Source organism: Trachurus japonicus, chromosome 11, assembly GCF_045865225.1.
Source record: "Trachurus japonicus isolate A0001 chromosome 11, Traja_1.0".
Classification (NCBI taxonomy): domain Eukaryota; kingdom Metazoa; phylum Chordata; class Actinopteri; order Carangiformes; family Carangidae; genus Trachurus; species Trachurus japonicus.
In genome coordinates, this window is record NC_140917.1 from 9650675 (window position 1) to 9669572 (window position 18898).

An 18898-nucleotide genomic window follows, 5' to 3' on the forward strand; every position below is an offset into this window, starting at 1 on the left:
ATTTAAAACCCCTTAACACCCACTGTCCCACCCATCAAGTGTAGTATGAAGTCAAATAAAACAAATTTAGGCTCAAAATAAATCACAAATCTGCAAGATTGAATGTTGAAAGAACACAGGCACCATAACGACGATTATAGCAGTGATTCCTTATTGCTGAATAAAGCTAAAGGGTCTATTAGGCCTGAGCTTGTTCATACAAAGTTTCACAGATTTCAGAGGCTCGTTGACCAGAACCAGATGTTTGCAGAGCTTTGTCTTGCAAAACTATCAATTTTGTGACTTTCCATTTACCATCCCACAATGCATTCAGTATTCTTTGTGAACAGGATGTCTGTTGACACTTTTTAATTACAATACTGTTATTGTCAATGTGGGTGTTTAATGAACAACAGTGATTTTAAGATTTGAGCTGGAAGCTCAGATGGAAGCATCTATGAGTCACTGATTTTGGAAAACGAATTATACCTGGATGCAAGTGGGAATATGTGCCAAAGAAACGTCACATATATTCCAATGGGCTCATTTCTGGTCATTCCCTAGCTCTGTTCTTTTGGTTCATTAGTTTAACTCTGATTCACAGTCTTCACCATCTGTCTGCCTGTTAACACAGCTGCGCAGCTGAAACAGGCAGTGTTATTGCAGGTCATCCTAAAAAAGCTGTCTGTTCTGGTTGGCCAAAGGAAGGCACAGGAAATATAGATGGTTTATACAGTAAATGCTCTGAAAGTTTGCTGCCATTTTTTAAATAGCATAATCTGTGTGATAGGATAAAGGACATTTTCATTCTCCCTTGGAATAAAAAAAAAAAGATGGAATAGTAACACCCACCAAGTCTGAACAGTTGCATCCCAGGCTGTCTGCAGGCTCGAGGCTGACCAGCGGGCACTGACCAGGGCTGCTCTGCTCCTGGGGGGGCAGCGGCGTATAGAAGGCCTCCTTCAGGACGTGGTTCATACTGCCATGGGTCCCGTTGTTGTCAATGGGAGATATCTGCAGCAAATCTGAGCAGGACAATAACTGGTGAGTTTTGTGTTAAGTACATCACAGGTGAACCCTCATTGAGACCTTGGTTTGACTTCGGCTTCAGCAACGCTACAAAACACAACTAATCCATCACATTTATATTCAGTTGGTGGTGTTTATGTCGCTATTGTACTGTAGCAGTGAACGTTAACACAGGTGAAAACAAGGAGGGAGATCGGTGGCGACTTCACCAAACTTCACCTGACAGAGTTTAAAGAAGATAAACAATTGGAGAAAAATATTCACTTTAATGTTTTTTTGTCTGCAGATTCATCTGATTTCAGAATTGTTTAGAAACAGCCAATAACTTACCACACATGAGATTATAAAGCTCAACATTGGAGAACGGTTCAATTTCTGTCTTGGATTTAAACTTGGGTCCATAACTGACAAACATGGCCTGCAAGACAGGAGGCAGGGAGAGATTTCAAACTTTAACCTCAGTGCAGATGTGGCAATGGTGGACAAGATGGAGGAAAAGCATCAAGAATAGCTCATGCTAATGAGAGAGATACTTTATTTTTGGATTTTAGAGATGGCGGAAGAGAGGAAAACTCACATGCATGCTTTCGACATCGTTGTCGTAGCCATGAGCTCCGCCAGGGCAGAAAGTGAAAGACCCAGGAGATCTGCAGGAGAGTTCTTCAGTTATAGCAGAGAAGTCATACGATCAGTGTCTAAGATGAACTGAGGAAGTGAGTGCGTAGAGTTTGAAGGAGTGAGTGTATCAGACGATATAAGCCTTCAGCAGAAGAGTTTTGATTACAGGCGAGATGTGGGAATTTAGGTTGACTGGTTTCTATGAGTGGATGGTCTGTTGAAACCCTGGGGGGGGGGTCGCCCTGTTCATTCTGAAAACATTCGGATGTGGCTTATGCATCACCTGGACTGTTAAAAAAATACCATATTAACCCTCTTCCCACCGTTTATGTGATTCTCAGTCTCTGAGTCTTAATTGTGTCAGATGTTGCTTAAACCCCAGGAGACTTGAAGATGAATAATAACCGTTTACCTCTCAAACAGCCATTTTGGATCCACCAGGACATTGACGTCTTCAATGCGACGACTGTTGGCGAAGTGGAGGCGCTTTGGCAGGTTGGCCTTCAGGTACGGTTTGATCTTCTGCTCTGGCTTCTTACACTGTTGACATCACAGAAACACAGGCATTGACTCGATTTTCTCTGTTGCACTAAAACTAATAGCTCCAATATGCCTCATTAACTCAACTAAAAAGTTTGTTTTTTCACCCACGTCTGTTGATGTTTGTTTTGAGCAGGACTATGCAAATAAGTGCCAAACTGATTCGGACCACATATGAGGGATGAATCATAGGTCAGGAACAGACCTGTTCTTTAGCAGACTCGGATCATTAACCAATGACCACATTTCTCTGAAGCCTGACGAAAATTGTTTACACTGAGCTTCCAGTTGAAAGAAAAAATGCAATTTCTAATTGTTTGTTGTGTTGTGTCAATTCCAGTCTTGATTTCCTAAATACCCTTGAGCGTGTACTCACAGTCATGTTGGCAACAAGTCCAGCCGAGTCCACTGTTGAAAGGACAGAAGAGTGAAGTCAACAGTCCTGCCTTCAAAGTCTCAATGTTTACCAGTGCATTACAGTTATCTGATCGACTGTCACATTAAAACAAACCTGCTATAAGAATTGGATGTAATCTTCCAAGTATTAGACAAATCCATTGTGTTCACTCAATAGTGAGTGAACACTTGGCTTTCATGACTGACCGACCGTTCCCACAGCATCTCCCTGCCATCACCCTGAAATCTCATCATCGCGTGCTCTATAAAAATGCTATTACTATAGCGTTAAGATGCTCCAGTGATTCCTTAAAGCCTTTGGTTGTTTCTTGGTCATGCAATGATGGAGGCTTTTAAAGCAACAGTATATAGTTTTTCGACCTTAAAATAATGTTTCTAAACTCATGTTAGTGGTAGAAAAACACTTAATAGGATGCACTGTCCCGCCGCTGAGGCCTGTGCAGGTTCGCACAGGCTGCAACAAATTCACGTAGGCAATACCGCGCAGACAGCTGCTCTTCTTAACCAGAGCACCAGTACCACGAATCCTAAATAGTGGTGCTCTAATAAACTAACCAACTGTTCCTGTGACGCCTGGTTCTTCTCAAGGAGAGAGTTAAAGCAGAAGTAAGTGATATATTTGTGTTAATATAAGTCTTAAATAGTTATATCTTCCGACAGCAATCACTTACATAGAGTGTTTGGTCTGAAACTCGGGTCTGTCAGTCACTCTGCTCTGCTCTGAGCCGAGGAGAAAACATTTATCGTATCCTACAGTTTTTATCCAATGAGGAGAGAGAACGGCATGCAGGGCTGTGTGTGCAGCCAAGGGACGCCGTGAATGTGGCGACATAGGGACGAGGACTGTTATGGTGCGTTCAAGGAAACTCGTATTTTTCCGACCGTGAAGTCGCACCAGTTCGATCTGGTACGAGTTCACCGGTCGGAAGGTCGGAAAAACACGAGTGGGTTGCCTGGAACGCTACAAAGTCGTAAGTTGTGACTTGAAGCTGTAATTTACGATTTCAAAAGCCTGCCTGGAACGCAGCATTAGCGAAAACGACCGGACCACTTACTTCTGCTTTAAGTATAAACTATAAAATGTTACAGTGTTTTCCAAAGTCAATGATTCCCGCGTCGAACAGAACAAATAGCTTGCACTGAGGCATTCACATGCTTTTTTTCCATGAAGCCTATCAGAGATTCCACAACATCATAGGCTGCTTGGTGTGTTGTTTCTAACAGAGACGTGTTGAAGGTCCACATGGTTTTTCTTCATCACTGGAGAGTTTTCATCAGCATTTATTTTGACCCAAACACCCAGATGCTTTGTTGGACTGATATATTCATTGAATGTAAATCTAAAATTATGGAATAGCCTTGACAATGAATTAAAATCATGCACAACTATTACCCAATTCAAAAGGATGTTTAAAATCAATGTATTGAATAAATATTTAACATTAGCATAAAGTTAGAAAATTATTATTACTAAATGGTGGTTATGTTTGTTTCGTTTTGATACTATTCACTTTACTTACTCTACTCTTCGAGTGTAATTTTCCTACAAATTTTGTTTTGTTTTGTTATTGTAATTTTTCTTCCTGTAAACAGGGTAGGCATTAATAAGCTTTGCTTCTGCCTTCGCCCTTTCGCCCATATTGATCATGAAATTTTGACTTGTTTGTGTATGTTAATGTTTTGTGGAATGGACAAATAAATCAATCAATCAATGTCACGGATGTTCATTCAAGAATAAACAGGTACCACGGATAGTAACCAAAAATACAATTGTTCTTTGAAAAACAGGAACCCATTCATCCATATCTCTAACCAGTATAGTCACTGACACTGTCCTCATAATCAGGTGTCTTGTTTTCACATGTCTTTCCACATCACATGTTTCTTGCAGAGTTGATGAGTGAAGATTAGGTCACAAAAGCTTTTTCAATTTTTCTCACATCAGACCTTTATGCTGTGTGGCTCATCACACTGCTCTTTGTGTATTTACTCACAGACTGTGTCTTTGTTTATGGCTCTGATGCGTCCGAATGGCCCCTCGGTGACGTAATATTTCTTGACATCTCCTACCAGCTCCTGCAGCACCTCCTTCCTGTCACAGCTTGTGTCCTCCATACCTGTAACAGCAATATGATTACAGCTACTGAGGGAACATGGTGTTGATTTCGGGTGTTTTAGCACAGTTTTTACATTTTTTACTTCATGACACTTCTGGATTTTGTTTCTTAACGTACAGACGTTTATAAATTCTATAATTTTTCAGCATCCGACTCAAGTTTTATATTGAAGGTTCCTGAATGCACCACATAAATGGCAGCTGTTAGTCTTTCAAAGAGGGGAAACACATTTTCAGCCTGCACCATAAAATTTGTCTATTTATTTATATAGCCTTTAGACAGATCCTCCAATTATCATGCAGAAACCCAGCGTCCAGGCCTTGCAGTGAAAAAAACAATTCTGCCCCATTGAAGTCCATGGATGCTGAGCTTCAACAGACTAAAGCACTGAGACACTATGGGAATGTATGGGGAGAAAGTGGTGTCAGTTGACCTGCGATAAGAAGCTGTTTCTGAACAAACTCTTCTGAATAGATGAACATGTTCTAACAAATTTTTGAAATCTCTACATCAGTGTGACACTTTTGTATCAGATTTCCTGCATTAAGGACTTCAAGGTTGAGATGTCGTGATACCACTTTTCCCACAGTAGCCTACAGCGTGTCTTGCTGCATACATACTGGAGCTCTACAAATAGTAATGATTTAAAAAAAAAAGCCAGGAGCATGTCGTGGTGGAGTTTTCCTCTACTACAGCTGAACAGCTGGCGAGACGGACAGCGGCGACCTGTCACAGTCTCCTCGGTGCATTTCATTAATTTATTTATTTTTAATTTATTTATTGGTTTATTTGGGTGGGACAATGCACATTAATGGACATATAAACCCATGTAAATGTGCCGGATTGTAGAAGCTAGTGCTAGTTTCCATCCGGAGTCCCAAAACATTAATAAGCTTTCTGCTTCCCAGGTGATCACACAAGGAGAACATGTAGCTGGCTTGTGTGATGAGTGTGTGTTACAGAGTTTTATGTTTACATCAGGCTTATTTGTCAGTGCTTTATTATGTTAATAAGTAACATATGCTGAGAAACAAGCTAGTTCTAGCAGTTTTACAGGAAAGACCAATTTATGTTTAATTAATTAAATATTGTTTAGGTCATAGTAGCTGATAATAAATAGGTTTAATGTGTTATTTATTTATTTGTTTTCATTAAGGGGGGGCTCACTCTCTTAAACCCCTGGTTTACACAAATGACTTACAAGTGAAGGACAATGCTAAAAGTGCAGTGCAGTTGAAACCTATAAATTAGCACTAAATCTGTTCAGTATGGTGCAGAGCAAGAAATGTACAGTATGTGCATAAGTTATTAGGCAAGTTAAGGTTTAAAAGGGAGTTTGTAGCGGCGGTGCTCTTTGGAGAGATGAGCCTTCAAAGGATTTTTAAAGACAGACATTCCTGCTTTTATAGTTTGGCCTGACATCATCTTGTGTGCAGTGATAACGATGTCATATGGAAGAAATTAGCGAAATTTGTTGAATGACTGAATTCAAGTGGATGTGTGTGGTATTTAAAAGAATAATTGGATCCACTGAGTTTCCCAGGCCTTGGTATTGTGTGTTCTGTGTGTTACCATGATCAGCCACAATGATGATGTTGAGACAGCGGTGCAGGCCGATCTGCTTAAGGCCGTTCATGAGATGACCGATGACCTTATCCACACCCTGGAGCGCATCAACCAGCTAAAGAACAAAAATGAAACAAACACAAACACATACACATCAAATGGTGTGGTCATTTACAGTACAAGGTTTCTTGGAAGTCGTTTTATCCGTAGTGTGTAGTGGATATCACTGTGGACACACACACCAAGGGGGCATTTGTCACTTCCGCGTTCAAAAAACTGCAATCCCCTCGGCTTCCTCTGGGGGCTGGTGCCAGAAAGCAGCAAATCTCCATAGACCCCCATGTTAAAATCGCCGATTTTACATCCTCAATAAACATGATCAAAGCCTGGTGTCAGAACGTTTTTTGGTCTCAACCGATAGTTTCTACCCCCGCACACACTCTGAGGGGGGTGAATTTTTTAAAAACTTTTTAAAACGCACGGAAACGTTGAGAGACAGGTCCGGAGCGGTCCGTGGACAGCTGCTTCGAGGCCAGTGGGCGGGTTCTCGGCCGGCCAATCCAACATGGCGCTGTTCAGGCCGCCATATTTGAGTCACAAAAACGACTCCCCAAAACCAATGGGTGACGTTACAGATGCTACGTCCATATTTTTTACAGTCTACGACACACACACACACACACTTCCCCGACTGTAAACACACTTGTTAGCAAAGGAAACTCCAGAGTTCAAGCCAAGCAAATGAGATGACATACAGTAAATCTCAGCATTTAGCAGATATTACAAAGTGCAGATTCCATTCAAACTGTATCAATGACTCTTTGGGACTGTACTGTACCTCGCAGTCTGTTTGGCTTCTCAGTTAACTGCTGGCTCGTTGCCACTAAACACATTAAACTTTCCAATGAAATCTCTGAATGGGAGTTCAGCGTTATTGACCACAGCTGTGAGACGTCTATAACTTTTGTCTCTTTGTTCACTGCAGTGTTTTCAGAAAGTTGACGCGTGTGGATGACAAACAGGATGGAGGTTTCAACAGCTGAAAGTGTGTCGTGAGATGGGCTTTTTGGATGACAAGTGTTGATTGGTGTGGTTTGTTGAGGATACTCATCCATCAGTGGATTCCCTCAGGTGTTTTCATGTAGCTGTGCCAACACACATTCCAGTTGGTGGGTAGATGGCCATCTGGCAGAGGTTAAGTTTAACTTCTGGGAACTTGCCCCTGCAAACTGCCTCCTATCATCACCATTAAGAACATTTTGCAGTGCCAGTGTTCACACCGGTGGCCATGTTTTCCCTGCTGGTTCAAAATTGGAGAATCAATACAAAAATGTCATATTTTCATTATTATTTTTGTATAGTTGTTAGCTGTGCTAGCCAAATTTAATATCCCCCAAGCTACACTCCTGCTTAACATTTCATCCTCCAGGCCTTTACTAGATACTTGGAACACATCTGCTATTTTGGAACATTTCATTCCGTCTCCTTCTCCGGTATTTTTTCTTTTGAATCCTGGTTATTACCACACCCCCCCCACAGACTGGAAATAGAGGGTGCGAAAAGAATGCAGTTCCCTTAGAAAATGCTGTTGACATCTTTTCCAATTACCCAATAGGATCCAGTTACTTCATTTTAGGCTCTTTCCAAACCACAAACAAAACACCCATCCCAGCTACTGCAACTCATTTTGAAACGTATCTGCAGTGAGGGAGACAACAAGACAAGTAAGGTATTACTGTAGCAAAATGATATGGTTTCAGAATTAGGTGCTGGTGATGGGTTGATGATGACACTACAGCAGTCATAGAAATTATGGGAAAATGTATTCATAATAACCTTCATGAGTCTACTGGAATAATCTGAGGTCAGACACCACTGATTTACTCTTACCAGTAATAATCTGCTCCAGCATTATCTCATCATGTGCTCACCTCCTCAAACAAGAGCTGCATTGTTGATAGTTCAGCTGCTGTGGGTTTTGATTTATCCACTGATCCGATATTTGGCCCAAAGCTTTCGAAATGGCTTCACAAATCAAATAACAGCACTTGGTCAGGTAATTCTTCTCATGTAATGCAACATTAAGAGGATAGATCACATGATCAGGCCTGGATCACTGCAAAAAGTTCAAATACACTATCGGGCAGTCAAATCCAAATATCATGCCGACCAAATACCCCAAGATTTCTGTTTAAAATTGAACATCCCACACTGGTTTCCTGTTTCACAACTGAAAACACAGCCTACCAGTAAAACCCAGTGATGGGAATAACTGCGTTACAATAAACGGCGCTTCTTTTTTCAGTAACGAGTAGTCAAAAAAGTTACCGTTTCCCCCGTTACAACGCTGTTACCGTTATTGACAATAAGAGGCGCCATGGGTCAGCGTTACTTGACTCAAGCAAGTTGGTTAATTCCAGATAAACAGGGGTTAGGGAGAGAAGTCTATGTAATTTGGCAAAAAGTAACACAATAGTTACTTTTCCTGGTAATTAATTAATTAATAAACACTGTTACTAACTCAGTAAGGGAAAGTAACTAGTAACTAACTAATTATTTTTTTAAAAGTAATGTGCCCAACACTGGTACAACCTTTATCCCCTACTACTTGAACATTTTGAGGCAGCTCAAAAACCACAAGCCAACCTTTGCAGTTTCAAGGAGCTTGATCACACTTTCTCAGAAAACCACTGGTCCCAAATCCAACCACCCACCCAAAGTAACCTTGTAAAAAAAAAGGTCTGACAGGAAGCTCTCTTCTCGTCAGCATCAACCAAGCATTCCCGTGGCTTTCATAACAGCCTCAGCAGTATACTCTCATACACTGTAATGAACAATTCAGTTATTGTAGTTAGTTATAACTGTTGACTAAATGATGACAGGGTAGCAGAAGTTGGTTTTGGATGATGTAGCCTTCACAACAAAAACATCAGTGTAAATATTCCCCAGACAGTCAGTCAACCACCACACAGCTCTCTAGTGGGAGGAGGCCGCAGATTTGTCATGGTGACTGAAGTGTCAACACCCTGCACCCTGCGACCTCTTGTGGTCTCCCAGGCTATGATGGGGTGGGACCATCCATAAAGACGGAGGCTGATGTTTTATTCACCAACTGTCATGCATCATTTACTGTAATACATTGCATACTGTGTGACCACACCACCACCTGGTGACCATAGAGGAGACTCAGTCGCCTCCTTGTAGGATTAAATGCAGGAAAAGTGTTGAAGTGTAATTACTTTATTAATTATTAATGCCTTTATTATTTTACTTTCTCTTTCTTTATTACCAATACTTCACATCATCTTGACAGTTATGTAAGCACATACAAATTTATCAGACCATAGTGATCAACGGAAAATAATCAAATCTATTTCTGCTCAGTTCCTTGGAACAAAAGGCGTGGAAGCTCAGCGGCTCATGCCAGTTGATCAACAAGCTAGCAGCCTTTCGTCATTTCAACTCAAAACTTAGATTTTTCTTTTGGTTTTTTCTCCTTTAAGATATTCTATCTTCTATCTCCTTTAAGATATTCTATCTTCTATCTCTCTACTGTCTTGTATTTAACAACATCTATTGCACGTCTGTCCGTCCTGGGTGAGGGATCCCTCCTCTGTTGCTCACCCTGAGGTTTCTCCGATTTTTCCCTGTTAAAAGGGTTTTCCATGGAGTTTTTCCTCAGTCGATGTGAGGGTCTAAGGACAGAGGATGTTGTTCGATGCCATGTGAAGCCCTTTGAGACAAACTGTTTGTAAAAACGGGCTATACAAATAAAATTGCCTTGCCTTGCCTTGCCTTCTATTAAGTGCTCACCAAACCTCTTCAACTTGTTGTCCTGCTATATTGTTCACATTCTTTGTTAGGCTACGAGCAGTTTGGTCTCTAGTGAAAACAAGTCCCCGTTTAAGAGATTCCGATATAACCTGCTTACTTACATTGTAAATATTTAACAGAGGCCGCACGATTATACGAGGAAGAACCATACTCTACTGCTTTAGGTTTTAGTGGCTGTAAATGACCAGAAAAGGGCTCCCCAGTTGCTCCACAAGGGCTTTCTTCCTCAACTTCAACACCACTTTCAAAGCTACATTTTATTGTTATTCACACTGATTTGAAACATATGTCAAGCGTCATGTGTGAATGTGAATGTGCATATAGGCTTCATCCTTCCAGTGAAACTTTGACAAGGACAGTGCATGAGCCCACTGTTGGTCTGGATGGCCTGTTTAGATAAGGTTAACCATTTTCTAGCAGCATAACTAACCAGCTGAATTTGTGAGCAGATACACTTTAAATTGTATTTAAACAGGGCTGCCATGTTTGGTCACAGCTCTAAACACTTCTTGATACATGTTCTTGCGTCCTGCTCTCTAAACCACTGTCGCACTCCTCTTTGATCAGACTGGGGAGAGGCAGATACTCTCCTGTATACAGTTATAGACAATAATCTGGTGGAGCAAGATTATCTATCTTCCGTCCATAAACTGTTGGTTTGACAACGTCCATATGAATCTTTATTGTTTTATTTATGTTGTCAGACCTGATCTGTATGGCCATAACCTTTGATGTACATGTATATACCCCGACTGGAAACCCTGGTGGATTCTGTCAAATATTGATTAAAATAAAGTTTATCCAAACAATGTTGATTACTTTGTGCAATCCGACAACGAATGAGTGGTGAAGGAGAGGTTTGATCAGGTAACACATTACTGTAAGCACCTGTGATGGTTTATCGTGGATCTCTCTATATAACCCCATATTATACAGCTAAGAACAGTGATCTGTATGGATCAGGTAAACTGCATGCTGTAAATAAACGTGTCTCTCCACCTTTAGCAAAGCCAAACAAGCAAAGTTCACTACATGACTGTCCGAGCTATAAGTCTCATAAAGCATGTGATGAGGTTTTAATGGTGTTATTAGAAATACTAATCTTTATTGAGATCTTTAATCTGTGGCCTATTAAAGGACTTCAGACTTTTTATTTGTGCTATAGGCTACAAGGCCTTATGTGTAATCACGTATGACAAGGAGTAGCATTGACGAGGCTAATGGATCTGTATCTGTAATTGCACTATGGGGATGGGAATTGTTTTTGTTTGATCAAAGGAGGTATGTTTTAATCACATAATCATTGGTTTATTTATGTATTTATTTTACCAACTTGTGTAATTAAGTGAGTCATGTGACCTTACCCCTCCACTGACTGGACCAAAGCTGTGTCCAGACTTATCAGGCTCCTCCAGATACAACGTGTAGAAATCTGGCCTGATGGGAAAGGTGATCTTTACTAAAATATCCAAACAAGAGCATTTTAACTAGTAGCTACTATTCGGAGAATCAAAGACAATCAACACCAACAGGTTAAAATGAACCAGAGGAACCAACCTTTCATCGTCAGGCAGCTGCAGCCATTTGAGCACAGTGAACACTCTCTCTTCAAATGGCACTTTACTAAAAGAAACAAGAATAAAGAGATGTCAGAGGTAAACATGAAATCTTCAGGAGGAGAAACACTTAATTCAGATAAGTGATTTCTTGTGTCTCAACCAGTGGGCGTGACGTCAAGTCACTGGACTGCATGTTTGGCAACGGCAACAGTTATGATGCACAAACTGAGGTATTTTGGATTGAGCTCTTAGTGTCCTCAGGGGGTAGGATGTTTTCACTCACCGGCACAAGATAAGAAGAGTGTTCAACTAGAATAATTCACAATTAGGGTATGAATTCTTTAGTTTTTGACAAAAATGTGTTTTGTGAGGTCACAATGATCTTGACTCAACTGTAGATCTTTGACCACTAAATTGTAGAAGACTGCAAAGTTGCATTCACAAGAATAAGGCGGACGGACAATCTGTAAATGGTCTTTGCCAACCATTTCCAAACAACCATACCTGGGTTGTTGGTTTGGATAGATTTCAGACTCAAAATAGAGGGAACAACAAAGCTACAGTTTTGGGTTATAGCCTGGAGTCATTGTCACTCAAATAACCATCTTAGTTGATCAGAAAAACCTCATAATGAACAAGCATGTTTGAGGTTGATGGACTACAACAGCAGAAGAAGAGAAACCCAAGGATCATGAAGTCTAAACAGTTGAAGACTGGAAGCCTGGTCTGATGGATCTAGATATCTAATATTTCAGAATCTGCCACCAACAGAACAAATCAAAGAGCCATAGACCCAAAAAACTGTCACAGAGGGAGCTTTAGTGGCTGTCTCAGTCTCCCGCATTGAATTCATGAGAACATGCTGCTCACAGATGCTGCAAAAATACTGTAATGCTGATATTGTTGCTGATGATTGGTCTGAATGGATGCCCAACCCCAAACCATAAAGAGCTGAGGGAATTTTATTGGAAAAAAAGGGAGGAGCTGGACTCCACTTCTAAATCCTGCAGCCAATATTTGAAGGAAAGTCAATACCATATTTTGACAATAAAACCTCATGAAAAGACTAGAAACCACCACACGGACAAGTACGGTTGTTCAATGTACAGTGATGCACCTTATGCCTATGTACCGCAGAGCTGCAGTGGATGACCAACACTAAGTAACATGTTCATCCATCATCTAGAACACAAACACCAAACTATTGACTCACACACCAAATACTCACTCATCGTGGATTAACTGGCTGCTGAAATTAGTTCTGATGTGCATACTATTTCCTCCTGTTGTAATATTTGTTTAAAATTACAGCGATTCAGTCGTTCCGGTCTTTAAAGCTATGGTCTGCGATCTGAAAGACGCTAATAATAATGATCAATCTTTCAAATCGTAGACCATAGCTTTACGTAATAGGAACCAGCAGGTCTGGAGACACACCTCGCGGCCGAAACGCCACGATGAGAAACTATTAATATTATGAGTAATGAGCTCAGTGAACTCCATGGGAGAATCCAATGGAAGAATGTGAAGATCCTAGAGAGTTGATACCAAAAAAATTGTCAGGGAAGCATGAAGGGTAATGAATTTAGCATTTGAGCTGATAACATTTGTGCTCTGAAACCTTCACTCCCACGCAGAGCCACAAAAACACACTCTGCCTTGTCTGTCTTGTAAACTTTTTTATTAGCTCAGGTCCTGTTAATCTTTTTACTGCAATAACCACTTTCATGGTACCTACCATATTATCAACCATCGCCAGTATCATTATCAGTGGACTGTACATGCACTCATATTACATTACAGTCAACAATACGACTCTCTGATTAAACAAGTGATAAAAGATATTCTCAATGTGCTTCAGTTAAGGTTTTTTCAGGTCAGTCTTTGGAAATAATCCTCCTCTGTTAGAAATCTATTTGTTTGTCTATTTGCCCGATTGATTTCACATGCAAGACGTTTGAAAGGGCGGAGGTGCATGTTTGGTTTGGAGAAAAACACAGAGGCTGGAACTTTGGTTTCTTGAATTTTTAGAATAAGAGCTAAAAGCCAAAATGTAATTGCTAACATGTATACATACAAACACAGGACATGCTCTGTGGTGAGTAGTAGTGCACAAGCTGCTTCTCTGGTAGTTAACATGTGGTTCAGAGTTCACAGTCATCAGCTGCAGTCTTACCCGTTATAAGGACGGTAGATGTTTGGGAAGCTGCCGTTGATTTTAACGTCTGATCCAGGCCAGAAAAAAGTGCCAGACTTCAGCCCCTGGTATTTTGCTGTGTGCCAAACCTGAACACACAAACAGGTTTAATTGGTTTAATTATGAAATTAACCCTAAGTAACGTGATTTGCACTCGACTCCCACACACACTCACATGTACACACACAGAACAATTGATGACCTAGTGATAAATAAAAGCAATAGAAATAAGAGGAACTGATGAGATGCTGTCATAAATCTTGTATACTGGCACTGAGGAAATGCTGAAGATAAAAATAGGCGTCTACCTGTATATGACACACTAAAAAAAGAGGGGATGTAATATAGGCAGATAACAGGCAAAAATAAAAGGTAGGATACCCAGCAAATCAAACAAAAAGAAAAAAGGGAAAGGTTGAGAGATATACAGAAATAGAAGCTGCAGAAGAATACAGTATAGTATGGTAATGACACATGCTGAACCTGTTCCCAAACTTCCTTTTCCCATGAAATGAACGTACTATTCCTCTCACTGCACGCACTGTTCTCGATCTGCTTGTTGCACTTAGTAACTGAGGCAACATACCACTCTATCAATCGTAAAACTTGTCTTTCACCAGTGGCTTGCACCATCTCTCACACTCACACTGACTCATCTGGTTTATGTTTTACTGTATGTTTTTGTTTGGTATTTGACATCTTTGGGTTCAATTGCAGTGAACAAGACTTACAGGTTGTCCGAGGTACCAGTCGGGGTTGTCTTTCTCCGGACTGGACAGACTGAAGGAGGCATCGAACACTGGGTCGTACATGGTGTTGTCAATCAAACCATTGGACTCTGGATAGAGACCCTGAGAGAGGAGGCGAGTGTGGGGGAGGAGGGGACAGTTATTTGGCTGTGAACCAGTTCCCTATGAAATACACATGTGAAAGTGGAAGTTTGGCATGGGTCATTGTTGATTAGTCACTTGTCATTTGTCAAGTGTCAACTGCGGGAGTAAACATTTTAACAGCTATCATTATTCTAGTTTTCTAGTAAACCAAAGCATTAACTCCAAAGCATGTTCCCAGGAAACCTCCTGAAGGACTCGCCTGACACACCATAGAAATATTTCAGTTTGTCATGAGATGGTCCACGTGCAGGGAGAACACCAGAGTTTTGTCCTGAAGACTTGGATTCAACACTTGACACTCTACTTGTGCAAGAAGGCAGACAAAACAGAGCCTACAGATCAGTGAGCTAACATGCTAACAATGACAATAAACCATGCTAATTTAGCAATGTTTTTCCATATTCACCATGTTAGTTAAGCATATTACCATGCTAACATTGCAAATTCCCATCAAACCTGGTGGAAATCATGGTTTTGTCTGGATTTGATTGTGAATACAAGATGAAGATTTTGACCTGCAGTCTACAGCCATGTGCGTCTGCACCACATTCCTTCACAAACTTATATTAACACAAACATTCCACTAAGCGAAATGTTTGTGTTAATATAAGTCTTAAATAGTTATATCTTCCGACAGCAATCACTTAGGCTATATAGAGTGTTTGGTCTGAAACACGGGTCTGTCAGTCACTCTGCTCTGCTGTAAGCCGAGGAGAAAACTTTCCTTGTATCCTACAACCTTTATCCAATGAGGAGAGAGAACGGCATAAAGGGGCGGTCCTCTCTGTGTGTGCAGCCAAGGGATGCGTGTGAATGTGGTGACGTAGGGACGAGGGCGGGGACTGCTAACTCCATCGGCTGACAGGAAGTTAGCCAAAACGACCGGATCGCTTACTTCTGCTTTAAGTCTTCCTTAGATTGGTTTAATTTGTTGCTTTCCACCAGATTATAGCTGTTTATTGAGCCTACCCAACATGGTACACATCATAACACAACATTGGCAACATTGCGATCGAACCCTGGTATATAAAAACAGGTATTTATGTAACGGAGGTCCGCGGGTATAGTCACAGTCACAAGGTACCAGTAAGGAGAAGTGACAGCGTGTGACGGTTAGCATTACTGAAGTTAAACTCACTCTTCCATAAAACACGTGCTAATCCATTTGCCAAGTGGTCATTGACCTCTTGGCGAAACGGTTAGCATTGTCGCCCGCGGTGCAGGAGACCCAGGTTGGAAACCCACTCAGCGCAGGCCAGAACAACATCGGTCACAGTTATCTCACAGATAGTGATGCTTTACAAGTTGCTTCATTCTCCAATGGAGCCTCACAAATCACACCAGTTAATGCATTCACTCTGAGTCTGTAGTAGATTCAGTTGCAAAGATCTGCACGTAGGTGTCTGGTTCAAACACTGTGTGTGTGTTTGTGTGTGTGATGGGCTGCAGGCGGAGCCTTGTGTCTTTACCGTAACAATGGTGTAGTGGTTGGGGAAAGTTTTGCTGGGAAAGGCTGCCTGCATGTACGGTGCAGATGTTCCACATGTCTCTGTAATGTAGAGAAGACAACAACACATTACTTGTTCGTACACTGACGCACACATTACGCCCATCGGTTGTTGAAGGAAAAAAGGGGAGATGAGAGGTCCACACTGACTGAGTTTGTCGAGGACGGGAATGAGGAAGCTCCACGTCGACAGATACTCTGCTCTCAGTCCGTCCAGCGAGATGAGAAGAAGTGGCTGCTGCTTGAAGCTAAGGAGGGGGAAGAGTTCATCCCAGGTTAGAGTCATGAGTTGATTTCAGATAAAAACTGATTTATTGATAGAACACAAAGGACATCTTGAACCAGTTCTCGTTAGTCTTTTTCAAGATGATAATTCAGTAGAAAGTCTTACCCTGAGGGACACATGGGAGCCGACAGCTCCTCGCACTGGTCCTCCACCCATTGTCTCTCCCCTGCCGCAGGGTTGAGACAAGAAACAGCGCTCATTATTGTCCATTTACTGTAATACTGATGTTATCAGCGCACACGCTGATTCCAGATGTTAGACCTCACAAATAATTTCTTTATCAATTCAACCTGCAGCCTTTTCACTATGGATTAAGTGTCATTGCTTTATTAATACACTTTAAGGTCAAGGTTACGTTTATTATTATAAACAACCTAGGTTGGCCAAGGTGCTTTACATAAAATAAATAACAATAAAATACAATTTTGACAATGACACATACACTCAGCAAACCAAACAACTTCGTCTCACACATAGGTTCTGAGAGAGGAGAGAGAGAGTCTCTGACGACCGGATATGCTGTGGTAAACTGTTCCACAGCGAATGCTCGATCGCCTCTAGTTTTCAGCCTGCTTTTAGGAACATCCAAATGTATTTCGTTTGCAGACCTCAGAGCTCTGATCGGTCTGTGAACATGTATGAGTTCCATTAAGTACACAGGGGCCATACCATTCAGAATTTTAAAAACAAACATCATGGATGGATGGAAGGATGAAAGGATGGATGAATGCATGGATGGATGGATGGATGGATGGATGGATGGATGGATGGATGGATGGATGGATGGATGGATGGATGGATGGATGGATGGATGGATGGATGGATGGATGGAGAGTTGGAGGAGGTGGAGGAGGGTTAGGGGAGAGGGAAGTGATGGATGGATGGATGGATGGATGATGGATGGATGGAAGATGGATTAAAACTGCTATTCACTATCACTTCATCTCCTTGAATTGATAGATTTGGTAAATATGATTTTCTACAGTCAATTGTGAAATAATCACATGAAATAGCTAGTTGATAAATGTTAATAGATATAATTAATATATAATTAATAGATTTTGTGAATTTCTTTAGGCTAAATGAATTAAATGCTAATAGGTGTCACTATCTACATACACTTAGTCCCTTTGATGAGGGGTGTTTGGACTTTTACACCTTTATTTCAAGAAGAAAGGTGGAGAGAGACAGGAAACGACGGGTGAGAACAACACGCAGAAAAGGACCAGTGGGGGATTCAAACTCGGACTCGCTGCAGGGAGGACTAAAACACTTTACAGCCTCCACTCTACCCAGTGAGCTATAAGACACGCCTAGAGCAATGGTTCATCTGATGCTAAAATAGACGGACCTGTGTGTCAGTCGTGCATTGACCTCCTTTGTTATCTTGCTAACAGCAGCTGTGTTTCCTTTTCTTTTTGTACATTCCTGACGTTCATCCTAAATCTCCATGAGGAGCTTTTACTCGGCTGTGGAGAAGCTTCGGTGCGTGTGTTTACTTTGCTTTCGGCACTCGACTGGTGTGGGCTTGGACGAGGTGAGGCTTACAGGTGAGGCTTGAATTAGCGTCAAGTGGAGAAAGCTGATCTGGAACGGGTCGAGGCTAGGTTTGGAGTTCCTGCTAATTCAAACTTCAAGATTACACCAGAGTCTGGATGTTTTTAGCGACTTTGATGGAATACCCAGGTCGTCTGAAACTCTTCGTAGCAGTAAGAGTATGTCTGGATATTGAGAAGGAGGAGATTGCCTTGCACAGCACAGATCAGAACCTCACAATGGTGCCGGTGGTGTCAGGAATAAAGTCCAAAAAAAAGGAAAAAAGGAGTTCCACCACACAAAAAGGGGTCGTAATCAGTGTTTATACGAACGCTTTGTGTGCGGTGGAACTCCTTCCTTTTTTTTAAGTCTGTATATTGTTTATTCTACCAACTTGAGTCTTGCGTGAGACTTTGCGAGACTGTATTACAGCTCCATTTACCAACATGTCGGCTTTCTTGAAGTATAAACCCCTTGGTGTAGCTACAGTATGTTTGAAGCCATCTGACGTTGTCTGTGGAAAAAAAAATGTGGTTTTGAGGGTTGTAAGCAGCCTAAAGAGATAAGATCGGTCCGCTGCCATTAATCACTGCCATGGCGATGCGGGGACAGACAGAACTACTGCAAAACAGGAGACATTAAAAAGAAAATCTTCAGATTCATTCTTTTAGACCCCAAATACCAGATAACTATAGTCCCAGGTTGACTTTGACCTATAAAAGTCAAATGGGAATTTCATAGAGAAATGGAATTAACCAATGGTTGTTTGCCAAGTATGACATTTGTTCACACAAACAGCTTTGAGGCCAAAGTGTTACAA

At 41.3% G+C, this 18898-nt stretch overlaps 1 protein-coding gene across 1 annotated transcript in view; it reads right to left on the reverse strand.

Moving 5' to 3' along the window:
* LOC146978215 (venom phosphodiesterase CdcPDE) overlaps positions 1-18898 on the reverse strand; it is a 39120-nt gene that overhangs the window by 14109 nt on the left and 6113 nt on the right. Inside the window, exons 5-18 of the mRNA XM_085790897.1 lie at positions 16648-16708; positions 16407-16504; positions 16219-16298; positions 14588-14707; positions 13836-13945; positions 11658-11723; positions 11465-11537; positions 6273-6381; positions 4578-4700; positions 2543-2574; positions 2039-2166; positions 1586-1655; positions 1339-1426; positions 832-1004 (exon numbers count right to left, since the gene is read on the reverse strand). Of these exons, the coding sequence (XP_085647023.1) occupies positions 832-1004; positions 1339-1426; positions 1586-1655; positions 2039-2166; positions 2543-2574; positions 4578-4700; positions 6273-6381; positions 11465-11537; positions 11658-11723; positions 13836-13945; positions 14588-14707; positions 16219-16298; positions 16407-16504; positions 16648-16708 (1331 nt within the window). The remainder of the gene's footprint in view (positions 1-831; positions 1005-1338; positions 1427-1585; positions 1656-2038; positions 2167-2542; positions 2575-4577; positions 4701-6272; positions 6382-11464; positions 11538-11657; positions 11724-13835; positions 13946-14587; positions 14708-16218; positions 16299-16406; positions 16505-16647; positions 16709-18898) is intronic.